Source organism: Astatotilapia calliptera, chromosome 9 (assembly GCF_964374335.1).
Source record: "Astatotilapia calliptera chromosome 9, fAstCal68.1, whole genome shotgun sequence".
Taxonomy (NCBI): Eukaryota; Metazoa; Chordata; class Actinopteri; order Cichliformes; family Cichlidae; genus Astatotilapia; species Astatotilapia calliptera.
This window is the reverse complement of record NC_137430.1, coordinates 20,958,901-20,974,050: the sequence shown is the minus strand read 5'-3', so window position 1 is coordinate 20,974,050 and position 15,150 is coordinate 20,958,901. Positions and strand designations below refer to the sequence as shown.

Here is a 15,150-nt window from a genome sequence, read left to right as displayed (position 1 = left end):
CTGTGTTTGATTCCTGTGTTTGATTGGTTACATCTTAGGTACTGTTACTAGGTCAAATCAAGGTTAGCAGTCATTCATTTATATTTAAGATGATAATGCTGAGTCGGTGAAGGAATCTAATGCTAGCTTTATGGTGTCTAGGGGTTGGAAATCAGTCATAATAGCTCATGAAACATTTGCTTATTGTTGAATTCAGATGGCTAAATCCACAAAGAGCAGTGAATATTGGAGTAGTGACAAAGGCCAGCTGATAACAGTCTTTACACAAAACAAAAAAAAAAACAAAAACAAAAAAAACAGTCTTTACACAAAGAAAAATATACTGGAGCTTACAAAACAAGTTAATATGTGACATATTTCCAAGTTATTCTTTTCCCCATGTTGCACTGCTGCACTCCTGTGTACAGGTAATCTCATCAAAAGGCCTCAGTCAGCTGCCAGCCCTTAATGGAAAGTGCCTACCAAACAGAAACAGATGTTAAAATTAATGCTTTTGCAGGGGCTTTTTTCCTGGATTTTTTAATCTGTTTAAGTTATTTCATTATAGAATTACAATAGTGGCAAATCACATGTCATTGTTTGGCATTAGGCCTCATGTGTATTAGTTTTGTTTTTGCATCAGTCCCGTACAATAAAAGTTCAGAGTACTATATTAGCTAAAAGCATATTAACACATAGCTATGTGCACTTTATGCCAGCTTTGTTTTCTGACATGTAATTAACTGTAGAGTCAGTTGCTCAAAGTCACGTGACACTGTGCATGCCTCTGGCAATACTGTGATGCTAATCTTGCCCGACAGTAGCAAGTGACTATACTGTGCATACTGTACAAGCAAAGTGCATGCACATAACCTGATTTTTACTGCAGTGAATGTGGGTCTGTATGCCTTTTCACATCACGAATGCTTTTACAATATGAATGAAGTCACGCACCATGCGGCATCACAGTGTTGGATAACAGGAAGAAAAATCAGAAGGCGGTCTAATATACCCCCCATTTAATGCTTGTTTTAAATGCCCTTTTTCAGTTTATATGTGCTGCTCTGAAACGTTTGCATCACTTAAATTAGCCGTAACAATGAAGCAGCGTTTGGCTACAAGTGTGTTAACACAGCAAAAATGCCACAAGGAGGAAAGAGTTGCAAGGCGTACATTAACATCAGCAGCATTAGCAACTTTTTCACATGTGGGTCATGCATGCGCTTGATGGATGAGGGTACAAAGAGTTATGTAGCACATGCACACAGATGCACATGCACATAGATCCTGACTCTCCACGTTTCGATTTAGCTTTCACCGTCATCACTACACCACTTCCACGTAGTCCCGAATTAGGCGCCCCAGATTTCATAGCTCTTAAGAGACAATAAAAGCACAAACATTACTATTGTGTGAGATTGTGTGACACAGGCTATACTTTTTACCTTCTGCTTTATGAGTTTGTGCGTTGGCAGGCTCGGAATAGCTTTTTGAATGTTACAGCGTCCCACTTAGAGGAATTGTTGCAAAATGCAAATTAAGGAGAATGATTGAAGCTCTTCATTTTTCATGCCATAGAAATATATAAATAAACGATCTGTTTTGGTCATTGTAGTGCAAAATCATAAACAAAAGTGAAATAATTTGGGTTTTTATTCATTCATCATGTTAAATTAGACGTTTCTTCAGGAACAAAAATAAATAGGTCAGAACTGTTTTTGTCACCACTCAGAAATTCTTCCCTCTAAATGTAGATGATAAGTCTGAGGTTCACACATTTTTCACAGTTTCCCTGCATGCCCTGGGGACACATGAAGATATAAAGCACAAGAAATGGTGACTCCTGTTGCTGTCCGCATGTATGATCCCAAAGCGGTTGGTACATATGAGTTGTCACTAGCTGAGCTGAAAACACATTGTTTTCCACCAGAAAATCCATTTGTTTCCATGGCGATGCTGTCCTCCCTTGTCCAATTTCCTTGACTGCTTTTTATGGATAGCTTTATTGAACTTTATTTAAAAAAAAAGAATTGAGAGAGGGAGGAGAAAGAAAATAGTAATTTGTCACACTAATATAATATCAAGGTTTGTGAAGGTGGATTATTTGGAACAGGTCAAAGTGACCTTTTATTCTTATAGCCTTATTATCCTCTAAAATTGCTTTTGGGCAACACACATACTCCCCATAATCAGTTCTTCTTGTTTGTGCACCTCTGTTGTTGCTTTGTATTAAGTTTAATGTTCTAGTCTACATTGAGGATTTTGGACCGAACCCTAATAGCCTATTCTATATTGTTTTACTAAACTAAAGTTTTAATTTATCAGGGAAATATTTCATCAGCAGTTTTGGTGTTACCGACAGCTTTATTTAGGACAGCTGCACTGATATAATGTAGCCTGTAGGGTATTTCATAAATTACCATTGCTGGTGTATAAGTCTGTTGGTTTATTGCGCTTATATACTGCGTATATTCAAACAATCTGAGTTGTATTATTATTAGAAAAACCTGCCCTCGGGGCAGTTTTTGGCAGGCCCCCAGCGCTTTTTCACTGTGCTTGTGTGTGGCGCAGAGTTGTATTGTTAGTTTATCTTGTTCTTCTTTATGTCTTCATCAAACCACAAAAAACAGATGACAAAAGTTGTTTGTTTCTAAACACTTAACAAAAAATTCATATATGAATGAGAATACATATATATATAACAATAATATATATCTATTTTTTCTTAACAAGCTACAAAGTCAGGCGACATAAATCTGTTCAGTTTTAAAGGAAAGCAAAACCTTGGGTTTAATGTTTACGTGGAATATAATAATGTTGGTATAGCCAGTGATAATCACCAAATAAACTTACATTTTTAGCCTCTAATTGTTAAAGACACATTTAAGAAACATAATACATAGTAATATTTAACCTTAAACTGCTGATTTAATAGTAAATCATTTATAGTTTAATTCGTTTATATTATAAATCTATTTATAACTCATTTAAATAGAATTTATAACACGTGTTTTAAAAGATAAAGATGTTAATATCTGCTCTGTGTTTGTGCAAGTTTCATTCAGATTGGCCCACCCTTAAGGAGGAGATGGGGTACATACAGAGTTACATATATACACACATGCTACAGTCATCATAGAAGATATTTTATAGTAGAGATCTTAAAAAAATAGATTGGGGTTGTTAAAGTTGTTAAAATTACAAATAGCAAGCTGAAGAAGTACCCTTACAGATCACATGACTGCCTTATAAAACTGATTTTATCATATCTGACTACAAACGTACCCTTTAAAAAGAAAGTGGCATCTAGAAGCTGCATCTTTGTCCTTTATTCTTACAGTATATCCATGATATATTCAACCTGAAGCCATACAACTGCAATCTCAGCAGAGTCATGGCCTTTCGTTATGGAGGCAAAGCAGTGTCAGAGCTACTCGAGTCCCTTTTCTTTAAAGACCAAAAGCTTCCTGAATGAATACATTATTTAAGAGAAATGTCAAGAATCCTGTTCAGCATGGGAGCTTTACAGTACTTTTCTATTGTTATATTATATCTTTTTTGTTGTTTCTGTTCATAATGTTTAACAGATGAAATTCACTTAGAATAAGAGAGTAACAGTTGCAGGACAAAGCTGTTGAACAACACCCTGCTGCACAGTATAAGTGTAGTTTTTCCCACATATAACCCAAAGATAAATCGCAAATAATTCTCAACAAATTAAACATTTTGGCAACTATTACGTTGTTCAGGCTTTAAAGTGTTAAAAATTCAAGGATTAAACTTTGAAAAACAACTATTATTATATTTTTATAGCACCTTTAACAGAAGTCGACTTTAAAGTTTGCTACCGTTAACATTAAAGTTCCTCCAAAATCTCAGAAATAGAAGAAAGGTTGAATTAAATATAAATGAGCAAATCAAAAAATTACACAGAAATGCACTCGCACAATCCACAGTCCCTGACATAACATTAAAATGACCTCTGAATCGCTTGCGTGGTTGCCTCCGTTGGGGCATTGTGTACATTAGCTTGTGTTATTGAATTTCTTTAAACATCCTGCAATGACAGCTCTGCCTGACACCAACAACACCAGGCTTTTTCTAAAGTTAATGCATGCGTTAATTTGTTTACCTTCATCAAATAGACCTCATCAGCAGAGGAATTTGTCTCTGATGGGTCCTGAGCTATAACTCAACACAGTCACTCCATTTGTCAGAGGGAGCCCTGACAGTCAGCCTAATTAGTTTGGTTGTGACAAAGGAGCTGTCTTGTGGAAACCAGGAACATCAATCCATCCATGACGGCATGCAGGTTTATAATGCAGCCAATACAGTGAAAGGAAACACGCTTATTATGCGTCAGGTGAAACTACCTCGATCAGAAGGTAGAAGAATCTGTTTGGCTAAGCAAAAGAAAAAAACGCTTTAAAGCTGTGCCTTAAATATGTGTTTATTTGTCAAGTTATTTAAAATGTTTTGATAGGATGCCAGCAGCATATTTCATTCTTAAGTGTTTTGAATAAAGCCCACTAACAATCACAAATTACGGTGGAAACACGTTGCGTAAGCTGTCATTTATATGGTAAAGATATACTGCCTCCTTATCTTTTGGTGTAACATCAAGTGTTCTGGGTTGGAAATGAGATGGCATGCTGAAAGTGTGCTATTTCTGTCAAGTTACCTTTTTGTGTGACTCCTATCATGTCTGATATTGCTTGTGCAGACATACGTTTAATGAAGAATATCTCATAAACCAGAAGCAATCATGTGTAGCTTTTGTTCAGAGTGTTGTCTTGGTGCAGTCAGTGAGGACCGTCACTCAAGACAGTCATCTATCATTTAAGAGCCATTTTAACAGCAAGACATTAAAGTTAGTGGTACCCAGCCTCTCCTGGCATTCCTAAAAGCCACTTTTACATAATCGCAGAAAAAAAAATACCATTTTCCTCAATTTTTTTTTTGGGTCCCTGGCTGTCTTAAAAATGTTCTACAACATTGTTCTCTGTGGGATTTTGTTTTTTTCTAAGACACTGTTTGCACATTCAGGATGAGAATATCCTCTCTGTCACTGTTGTTTCACTGCCAGCTGCAGCTCTCTCATGGGTGTCTTTCAAGTATATTTAAAAATGTGGGTGAGTTTTGTTGAAGTTGTTAGTGTGTGGCTAAAGTGGCTCGACAGAATTTCTCAATAAACCTTGTATGTATTTGTATTTGAGGCAAGGTAGAGAATTTAGTACTTTTTAAAATACTCGATATTTTGCAGGCAGCATTTTACTTTCCGTTTCATTGTTGATCTGTTCACTCAGAAAAGCATTACTGTAATTACATTGTTCATCTATGAGCCTCTGTAGTCTTTTTATGCTGTTTAATGGACACAACGACCGAGACTGTCCAAGCCAGGGCTCGAACCGGCAACCTTCCGATTACAAGGCGAACGCCCAACTCTTGAGCCACGATCGCCCCCATGTATGTTGTGTTTCGGTTTAAAAACTCCAGCAAGATCTATGGATCGTTCAAATTAACCAGAGCTTTATTTACAGAGAGACACTTTATTTTAAATTGCTTGACATTAAAGTTAAGCTTTTCAAATGTCATCTCTAGAGGCATCACAGCCTTTTGTCTGCTGGTGAAGTGCAGTGGCAGCACAAGTCTCAGAGCTCAGAAACATATGTTAAAACCAGAGAAATGAAACCAAAGCTATTCGCATGGCTTCATATGTAGGCACACCAGGTCATACGTGCACGAATACTGACCTGAAAAAAGAGCAGAGCAGGATAGCCCATTAAACCAAAACAAATACGTATTTTGCATTCAAATTTTTATGAAAATCCAGAGCGCAGTGTACAGTATCGCCTTACCTTTGCAACATGTAAGTATGCATGCAGGTAATCAAAGTATTGGGAGACAAATATGTCTTATTTGAAATGTCAAGAAACTCTTATTTGCCTATTTTGTCATAAACATATTGAATTCTGAATCATTTGGCATGTAGGAGTAAATATTTGTCTTTTTGAGAAGCATGTACACTGCAGTAATTGGGATCAACTTTTACACTTTTTCACACGTTGTCTCATGTAATGAGTCACATAATCAATAGTGGGTCAACCATCGTCATAAGGGACAACTCCTACTAGGGCTTACATACCTGGGTCTCTCCACCATTTGGTCTTAGAACTGATGAAGCTTCTTGGATGAGAGTGAAGCGTCTTCAAGAAACTTAAAGAAGTCCCACTGCTTTTCTTTCCAAGCTCCTTAGATTACCATGACCTGGATGACTGAGAACCTACACATACATACATTGCGGTTGAGAATCACATGGGTAAAGACTTATTGCCCTTTTATGTCTTACACATGGAAAGCAATAAAAAATATATCCTTTGTGTCTATAGCATCTTCACCTTTACGTCCTGTCTGGTCAGTAATATTATGCAGTATGCCTAACTGCAAACATTTGCACGATCGAAGGAGAACTTTACTGGACCTGGAAACTGGAGGTAAAGCGCTGAACCCTTTCTTTTGATTAGAAACAAGCACAGACACATAGACGCACACACACAAACACACACGTATGAGCCAGATTTGCTGTGGTGATTTGATCTCCTGTGAAGAGGAGATTGGTAATGTTCTTTTTTTTCTTTGGAGACAGCATTACCCAGGCTCAAGAGAGAAGTGAAGACTTTCTGTAGCCTTGCAGCCTCTAAAGGCTTCATGGAGGCTCTCTAAACCCCGAGCTCCAGCAACTAGTTTTCAGTGTTGATTGAGGAAGATAGACTGTCTGCTGTCTGTACAGCGGCTTTGTATTTTTTCACCAGCAGAAGCTGCAGTAGTCTTCTCACTCTAATGCTTATTGATTCCAACACTTCCTAAGATGGTGTGCTGTAAGTCAGTGCTGCTTTGCATTTCCATGCCACTTTTTTTTTATTTGTTTAAGTGTGACTCACTAATGGTGAGGTAGAAGAAGATTAAGAGTAGATTTTGCCACTGTGACGCTGCGTCCTTGCCTGCTTACGCTGTTAGATGATGAGGAAAAATCTATTTTACATTCATCTCATCTAACCCCAAAGAAAGCTGGCATCCAAATAGATTTTTTTCCCGCTGTGCTGATGAAGCACAGGTGTTAATGAGCATTAACATTCATAGCCTGGCTTGTTTTATCTACTCCTGCATTTTGTTTGCACACCTTGCTGTTCAGCAATCACTTTAAATGCAATGAACTCTCTGTGGTTTTTAGAGGCTGTTTACACAAAGTAGAAGGAACAAGTTCTCTCAAATTTCTTGATGTTCTTTTGTTTGCTTGTTGCTTTTCGTACTGTGGAAGCCATGATTTTAAGCACCCCTTCTCACTGGAAGACCCAAAGCAGCAGCTCTACACTCATAGCTAAGCCTTCATCAAGCTTTACGTTTCTTTACATATTGATGATTACTGGTCCTGTAATTAGAGCAGCAGAACATCTGTTATGTAATATTTGCACACTGTGAGGAGTGATGAAGGAGCTTGCACTTTGGTTACTACCGTCTTTTAGTGTGTGCAAAAATAAAAGCGAAGCTACATGTGCTATGAAACCGTGTGGCCATAAAGACCCCTATTCCACAGTTCAGTTGACACTATAATTAACTCCTGGCACACAAAATTGTGGTTGGTTACCCAGACAGGTAGACTTAACTGGGTCAGTCACCTCCAGTGGACATACAGCATAATACATAACCACAGGTGTCTTTGAGCGCTTATAACTGAAGGCCATACCTGACAAACCCGTTACAACCAGGTCCTTTGTGTTGTTGATAAACTGCTCTTTACGAGCGAGCAGCATCAAAATTCTGCATGTATATGCAGTCTGTCAGGTTAACGCATTTGTGTGTGTCTGTGTGCGTGTGTGTGTGCGCATGGGTATTTGTTGCTAGCAGGCAGATAGCCAACATGACCCAACTTCAGCTTTTCAGCTTTAGCGCAGCTCTGCAGACAGCTGTGCCACAAACACGCTGCTGTGGATCACCGCGAGGGCCTTTTATTTAGGTCACATTCTGTGCTTCAGTGGCCAACAGAAGAGATCTCTGTCAACTGCAATGAATACCTTTAGTTGGACACAGCCCACTTTTTAAGTGCTCTGCAAGAAGCGGACACTGTGCACGTCTTTGTTGTATGCGGTGGGTGCCGCATGTGAATTCACTCTTGTGAGTGCGTTGCGGATGGTGGGTGGGGGTGGGGACTGACCACTGTGGATTTTCCATTTTCACTCATACAATAAGAGAAATCTATTTGCTTAATTCTCTCCCTGAATGATTTAATCCTCTGGTTTAGCGGAGACAAGGAAATTGCATGAATTATTCCCCTAGTTTTTCAATTAATGTAGCACCTAGTTTACAGTCAAAGAAAATAATAAATCTTTCAACAGTACAGCCATTCACTTACCTGCACCTCACATGCACCCAACACCATGTCCTCAAGGGAAGTAAACGCTTGCCATGATATTTAATTCTGCTTCTCCATCATTTTTTTTGTCCTATGTTCATTTCTCCCACCCTAACTCCCAACCCTTTTTTTCCCATTTTTTAAAAATAAAATATACCTTAGTGGCCTTTGGTACTGCATTGTAAATCAGTGTAATGAATTGCCTGCTGAGGCTAAGCCTCACTGCTGTCACTGTGCTACCCTGAGGTGCGTGGGCTCCGATTATTGTCTTGTTAGCTATACCTCCAGTCCACTGGAAACAGTGTGGATTCACCGACCAGCCAGCCACAGCCCCACATGGGTAAGGAAGGCACTTTAAGGATGCTGATGTATGCCGCTCTTTTGTAGTCACCCTGTAAGGGCAAGGCCGTTTATTGCAGTCGCCTCAACCAGCCCAGAAGCTGTCAGCTGGGTTTTACTGGCCAATTGGTTTCCCCCCTAGAAGACCTAGAGGTATAGAGGGGGTATGTGATCACTGATTGTATTTGTGGGTGTGGGGATGTGCATATTTACTCAGCGAGCAGGTAAGCTGTAAAACAAAACTAGATATGTTTTCTTTTTTGTTTTAGTGCTACCCAAACATGAAAGCACTGGATTAAATTTGTGAGACAGGGGACAGTTGTGGTAAAGTCGCTGCATTACCATCCCTGATTTCTTGTATCTTTGACTTCCATTGAAGTTTCATTTTACAGTAGCCTTGAACAAATTTAGCACACACTTGAAATAGATTTGATCTCTCCTTGCTACCTTTTCTTGCTTTAGTTCTCTCTGTTTCCTTGATTCACTGTCATTTTTTTGTTCACTGAAATGTAGTAGACTAAACAGAGAAATGGAGGAAGAGGCTTGAGGACAGATCTGGGTGTCTGGGACAACATGCCAAATGGCTGCTATATTTAGAAATCCTCCTTTTGAAGTTTTGAAGGGCAAAAATCAAAGACTTTGAGGCAAGAATAGGTCCAAGGCCTGTCAACATCAGATTTTCTCAGCTGTGAAGGACGGCCAAAAATCATCTTCCTCAAATAAAATCGGATGAAAACATTAAATTGAGCTTTTAAGTGTATGCAAATAGATATTTATAATTCTGTTTTCTGTCTCTCTCTGTTCTTGTTTGTTTGTCTGTTCTTCCCCATGGCTGTGTATTTCTTTGCAGAGCTAGTTTCTGGGCCTTTGCAGACTTCCTGCAGCAGCAGTTGAAGACCTGGCCACGATGACAATGAAAGGTCTGTCCAGCAGTCGCAGTCACCATCACACAGTGACCTGCGACCCTTCTTACGACTCGATGACCCTGGGACACTCAGATCGTCGGTCCTACTTCCTAAACTCTGGGGATGCTCATCCTGCTGACCACCCTTGCTATACCCAAAGGAACTCCTTCCAGTCTGAGTGCAGTACCTATCCTGATCTGGCCAGCTGCACTTTCCCTCGCAGACAGTACAGCTCTCACCATGAGCTAAAGGAGGAGTGTGGTGCTTTGGTGCCTTACACCGGGCCGAGCAGTAAGGGAGGTGGAGGAGGAAACAACAATCGCATCCCCTCTAACCTGCTAGAGCAGTTTGAGAGCCAGGCACCATTGCGGCGTGAAGGCTACCACACACTGCAGTATAAGCGCACTGCTGTGGAGCATCAACGCAGTGACAGCCCCGGTCGAATCCGCCACCTTGTTCACTCTGTCCAGAAGCTTTTCACCAAGTCACACTCCCTGGAGGGGCCCTCAGGGTCTGGTGGAGGAGGAAGTGGGAGGATGAATGGCAGCAAATCCAGTCCTGATGATCCACCATCATCCTCTGGCACCTTAAAGCACAGCAAGCGCAGTAAGAGCAAAGACCGCTCCAAGTCGGAGCCTAAGATGCGCTCTGCCATCTCAGGCTACTGGAGCTCAGATGACACGCTTGACCGGGAAGTGTGCCTCTACCATCATCAACATGCGAGCAATAGTGGAGGCCTGCCCTCTGGGGTCATGACTATGGGGCGTCATCCAGAAAAATCCCAGTCGCAGTATTTCATGGAGTCCTATAACACTATCAGCGCCCAGTCTCTCAAGACGTCACGTAGCAACAACGATGTGAAGTGCTCAACGTGTTCGGGGGGCAGCGGTGGAGGGCTGCCGCTGATGAGTGCACTCGATGCCCAAGTTCAGCTGAAGAAGAGCTCATGGTCTTCTACTCTGACGGTGAGCAGAGCAAGAGAAGTCTACCAGAAGGCCTCAGTCAACCTAGACAAAGCTCTGGTGAAAGCCGAGCAGGGACGCACTTGCCACTTCCTTCAGGTAGGACTGTTTACAACAGCCCCACCTCTAATGTGTCAAACTTCATGCATCATCTGGTGTGAGCCGCTCCTCCATGTTTCTGTTTTTCTGCACAAAATCTGCATTTGTTTGCTTGCATGCGTCATTGTGATTTAGAGAGAGAGAGATGGAGAGAGACTAATCAGGGTCACAGCGACCCAGACTCGTTCATCTCATTCCCCTGAGCTTTGATCTCTTGTTGAATTTATTCTTGATATAATCATAAACATTTTTCAGACTCATCACATACCATCTAATCCTCTGTGGTTGTGGTTGAATGCACTGAAATATTTACAATATTTATAATTATATGGCTGGGGTTTAAGGGCTTAATTCCCCTGTAATTCAAATTACGATGTAATTATATTGAAATGCAAATTCTTAAAGGCAGGTAATTTAGAATAAAGGTATAACAAGTCAGATTTTTACAGGAAGCAAAATTTAAGTATGTAAGTAAATTGAAGTAATTAAAATTACTTATGCAGTTACAGTTACTTAAGTATTGCATAATTTCCTGGTAATTTTACAGAAAATACGCTGTACTTTTCAGGGCACAAGCCTTATTATTAAGTGGATTAATTTAGCCTTTTTACAGCTTTATTTTGTTACATTGTTAATTAATCTTCATTATGTTGATGAATTTTTTATTATTTAATCATCCTTTTTAACTTATGTTGTACTTAAGATTACTTATAGCATAATATGTGTCTCCCTTCTAGTAAAACACTCCATAATACAGCCCTCACCCCAGAAAGTACTTACATTGTAAGCTCAGAAAATATTATTTGTTTTTCCACTAAATTACCAGGAAATTGTGAAGTAATTAAAATTACTTATGCACAACTTACATTTACTTTCAATATAATTATTTCTTTGTTCAGTGTAAAAACCTGACTGGTTTGTGTTTGTGGAGCATTAATGACACCTTGCAGCATGGAACTACATTATTACAGCTGTTAACATTATAATTGCATTGGTCATAGCAGGATTGGTGGGTATATGGTTGTAAATGTCTGAATATATCCTATTTACAAAGAAAAAGTGTGGTGCTACTATGAGATCAGAGGTCAGCAGACAAAAAATTAAGAGAAAACCACTCTACTTCCTAAGCATGGTGGCCACACGCGCTCAAAAATACACAGGGACACATGCACACAGGGACCCTATCATGCTTCACTTTTCTGGGAAAAGATAAAAGTGTTTCAGATTTCATGCATTTTCATGCATTGAGCTGAGCTGCAAATTTAGGCCCGAGGAAAGAAATGGAGAGACAAGCCGGAGAGAATAGACGAAAGCATGTGTATGTGTGTGCGGGGTTTTTTGGGCGGGGGGAGGGGGGGGGGGCAAATAAGGGCAACAGAAGAGTGCATGAATGGAGAAAGTAAAAGGCAGAATGCGAGAGTAGGAAAACATAAAAGACAAAGTTCTGTATGGCCATGCATTTTAACATCCTGAAAAACGGAGTGAGCAGATCAAGGAAGGATGTTGTCACTGCAGTGTGGCAACAACTCTTCTAGCCTAAAAGAGCCATTGCTTTTTCTCCAGAGAGCGAGACGGAAGGGAAAAGTGGCTTTCAAGGAGAGCAGCCTGACAAGTTAGTCTCCAGACACTTTTTGAATGCTTAAAACAAAAAGACATGCTATTTGCATCACCTAGTGGGATGGGATTTTGTAATCCGGTGTTTGATGTTCACACACTCACTTAATTGACCCTTTTCATGAAACATTCAGAGGTTACATCCACAGACTGCATATTAAAATGGGGATGATGTCATCAACTGGTTTCTGAAGTTTTGGCTGACAGGGTAGTAAGTTAACGTCTAACACTAGCACACCTGGTTATCAAGCAGGGGTCATGAATTGCAGTCTGCTAATTAGTTAATAGTAGTAAAAGAATTTGAGTAATCAAAACAGAAGCACAAACTTCTGGGATGGGCTCTACCTCATAGCATGCAATAAATCTGCATTAAAAATGCTCAGAAGACCAAATCCAAAAGGGTGGGTTATAAAAAGTCATCCTTACCTCATCGGTTGTAAAGAGTAACACTGGCTACAGAGACCATAAATAGTTTTTTGAGTATGCTGTTCGTTTAAGAGCTGAAGATGACTCGCTTTTGGATCCAGCCTCAAGTGGCCGTTAGAAGAACTGCAGTTTTGCCACTTCAGAGTTGGTGTCCTTTTTCCAACCCAGAGGGAGCGGCCTACACCATCCTCCATACTCTTATGTTCCATCAAAAAGCTGATTAAAGCAAAATGAATACCCTTTTTTTTATTTCAATTCATCTTTTTCACCCTGTCTTAGAATAATTCACTTTTGACGTCCCCATCCAAACCACTGTTGCTGAGATGTTAACACAGTCTGTAGTTACCCCTGACATCAAGGTCAGCTTGGTTTCCTAGCTACACACGAGTCTGTTGAATGATCCTTGTGAACTTTTTTCTCGCTCTGTTTCTCATTTCTTTCACTTCAGAGCTGGTGCCCTAACAGCCACTCACCTTAGCACTGCTGAACAAAACCCCCTTTGTTTCCCCCACCCTCTCTCTTTCCATGTCTGCTGTCTTTGACTCCCTCTCTTTTAGATTAGGGCTAGAAGATAGCTTTACCTCCTTTTATTTTTACCTTCATTAGTGTCTGTGAAAAGGCAGGAGTGCGCACAGAAGCTGAGGTACTGCAACATTTTGTCAAAACAATTAATTCCCTGCATTTGATATGCAGCATGCATCACAGGACAGACAAAAGAAGGCAACTGGCACTGGCAGGCTTATGGTATGATCAAGGCAGACTTTGCATTGATACTGTTACTACTGAATCTTTTCAGGTATAAAGTTCAGTGCAGACAATTGAGAAAATATTGGGTTTGGGGTTTTTTTTGTTTTTGTTTTTTTGAGTCTGCTCACGATTCATGTGTAAGTATGTCTGCAGGGGCCCTGAAGTGCAGAGGGTGACATGTATATAATACCTCTTTACCTAATCTCACCTCATCTCTACAGGTGCCTCAGGATGAGTGGAGCAATTTCTCTCCGCTGGGGAAAGATGACGAGATTCCATGCCGGCGGATGCGCAGTGGCAGCTATATCAAGGCCATGGCTGAGGAGGACAGCGGCGACTCGGACTGCAGCCCCAAACCCTCGCCCAAGGTCCAGGCACGACGAGCCAGCTACCTGAAGGCCACGCAGCCGTCTCTCACAGAGATGACTACGCTCAAGTGAGTGTGTACCAGGGCGCAAATTATTACTTGAAATTACTCGTTGTAAAGATTTGGATTTTTCTTAATTAAATAAATCTAAAAGGTAAGAAAAATGCCAGGCGTGAACTAAAGCTGTTTACACAAGAACACAGAGTTGCCCTTTCTTTAATGTAGCATGCAAAAGATTTTAAAAAAAAGAAAGTTGGCTCATCTGAAGCAGCAGCTGTGAGTGGTTTTGTGTTTTGACTGTTTGTTGTTAATCTGTGGGAAAAGATCTTGATTACATTTCTGTCCTGGGTTTGCGCCCTAATAGACTAATCATTTTTCCACTGTTTGTAACTTTAGATCTAACTCTGTATTATAAATGAGCATATGCTACTGAATAAAATGTGTTAAGTGTGCCGAAAGCCTGGAGTCACTCTGCACAGTGTCAGTGAAGCAGATTGGAGAGATGAAGGGAATGAGAGTGAAAGAGAAAAGTCAACAAACAACTGAGATGGAGGCAGTCAGTGTTAGTCAGCGTACTCCCAGCAGCAGTTTGGCTTATGTGTAAGTTCCTGGCTCTTGGTGATCACAGATTAATTACCTTTTCTGTGTTTACAACAATAAAGACATGCCTCTATTTTCATAGCTGGCATACAAATACACAAACACACTGAACTGAGAGCGACTGAGCCCTGATTTAAAATCCACAATGCCAGCTCACCTACTGAAATCTCTTTAAAGAAGCAAGCGCTGTGTTCTTCAGAAATGCATTGAGTTGAGAACATCATCAGCTATTTCTCTCTCCCTTTCTTTTGAAGCAATTCTTTTCGAATGATCTGAGGTTAAAAGCTGAGCTTCATTATTTGAAGAGTTTCAAGCTGTTGTTTCTTGTTATATAGGGCATTCTCTGCTCTGCAATCTATTTTTTCACAGCATGAGTTTATAAAGTATTCAGCAGTAACAGAGTCCATCAAGATTTTTATTTATTTATATTTTATCTAGTCCACACTGTCAAGCCCAATGGCAGAACTTAATCTCTTTGCAAACAAGTGGAACATTCAATTTTTGGAACTTCAAATTGATTGAAATTGTTTTCATTTTAATTTCATACCACTTTTGTACTTTTTGGCCAGCATTCCTATAATATTAAAACACTGTGCTAATGTTCATGGTAAGGAAGCATGGTGGGAGGTCATCAATTACATTTTGCTGTCCAACCCTTCTTGGCATAATTGTGAACACGCATACACAGATTTGCTCTGCAGT

The 15,150-nt window shown here is 40.0% G+C and overlaps 1 protein-coding gene across 3 annotated transcripts in view; it reads left to right on the top strand.

Annotated features, from left to right (window-relative positions):
- The window catches only part of dlgap1b (discs, large (Drosophila) homolog-associated protein 1b), a 99,970-nt gene that overhangs the window by 44,510 nt on the left and 40,310 nt on the right, over positions 1-15,150 (top strand). For all 3 annotated transcript variants that reach the window (XM_026179769.2, XM_026179770.2, XM_026179771.2), the window contains exons 3-4: positions 9,579-10,694; positions 13,703-13,917. In XM_026179769.2, the coding sequence (XP_026035554.1) occupies positions 9,636-10,694; positions 13,703-13,917 (1,274 nt within the window). In that variant the 5' untranslated portion in view covers positions 9,579-9,635. The remainder of the gene's footprint in view (positions 1-9,578; positions 10,695-13,702; positions 13,918-15,150) is intronic.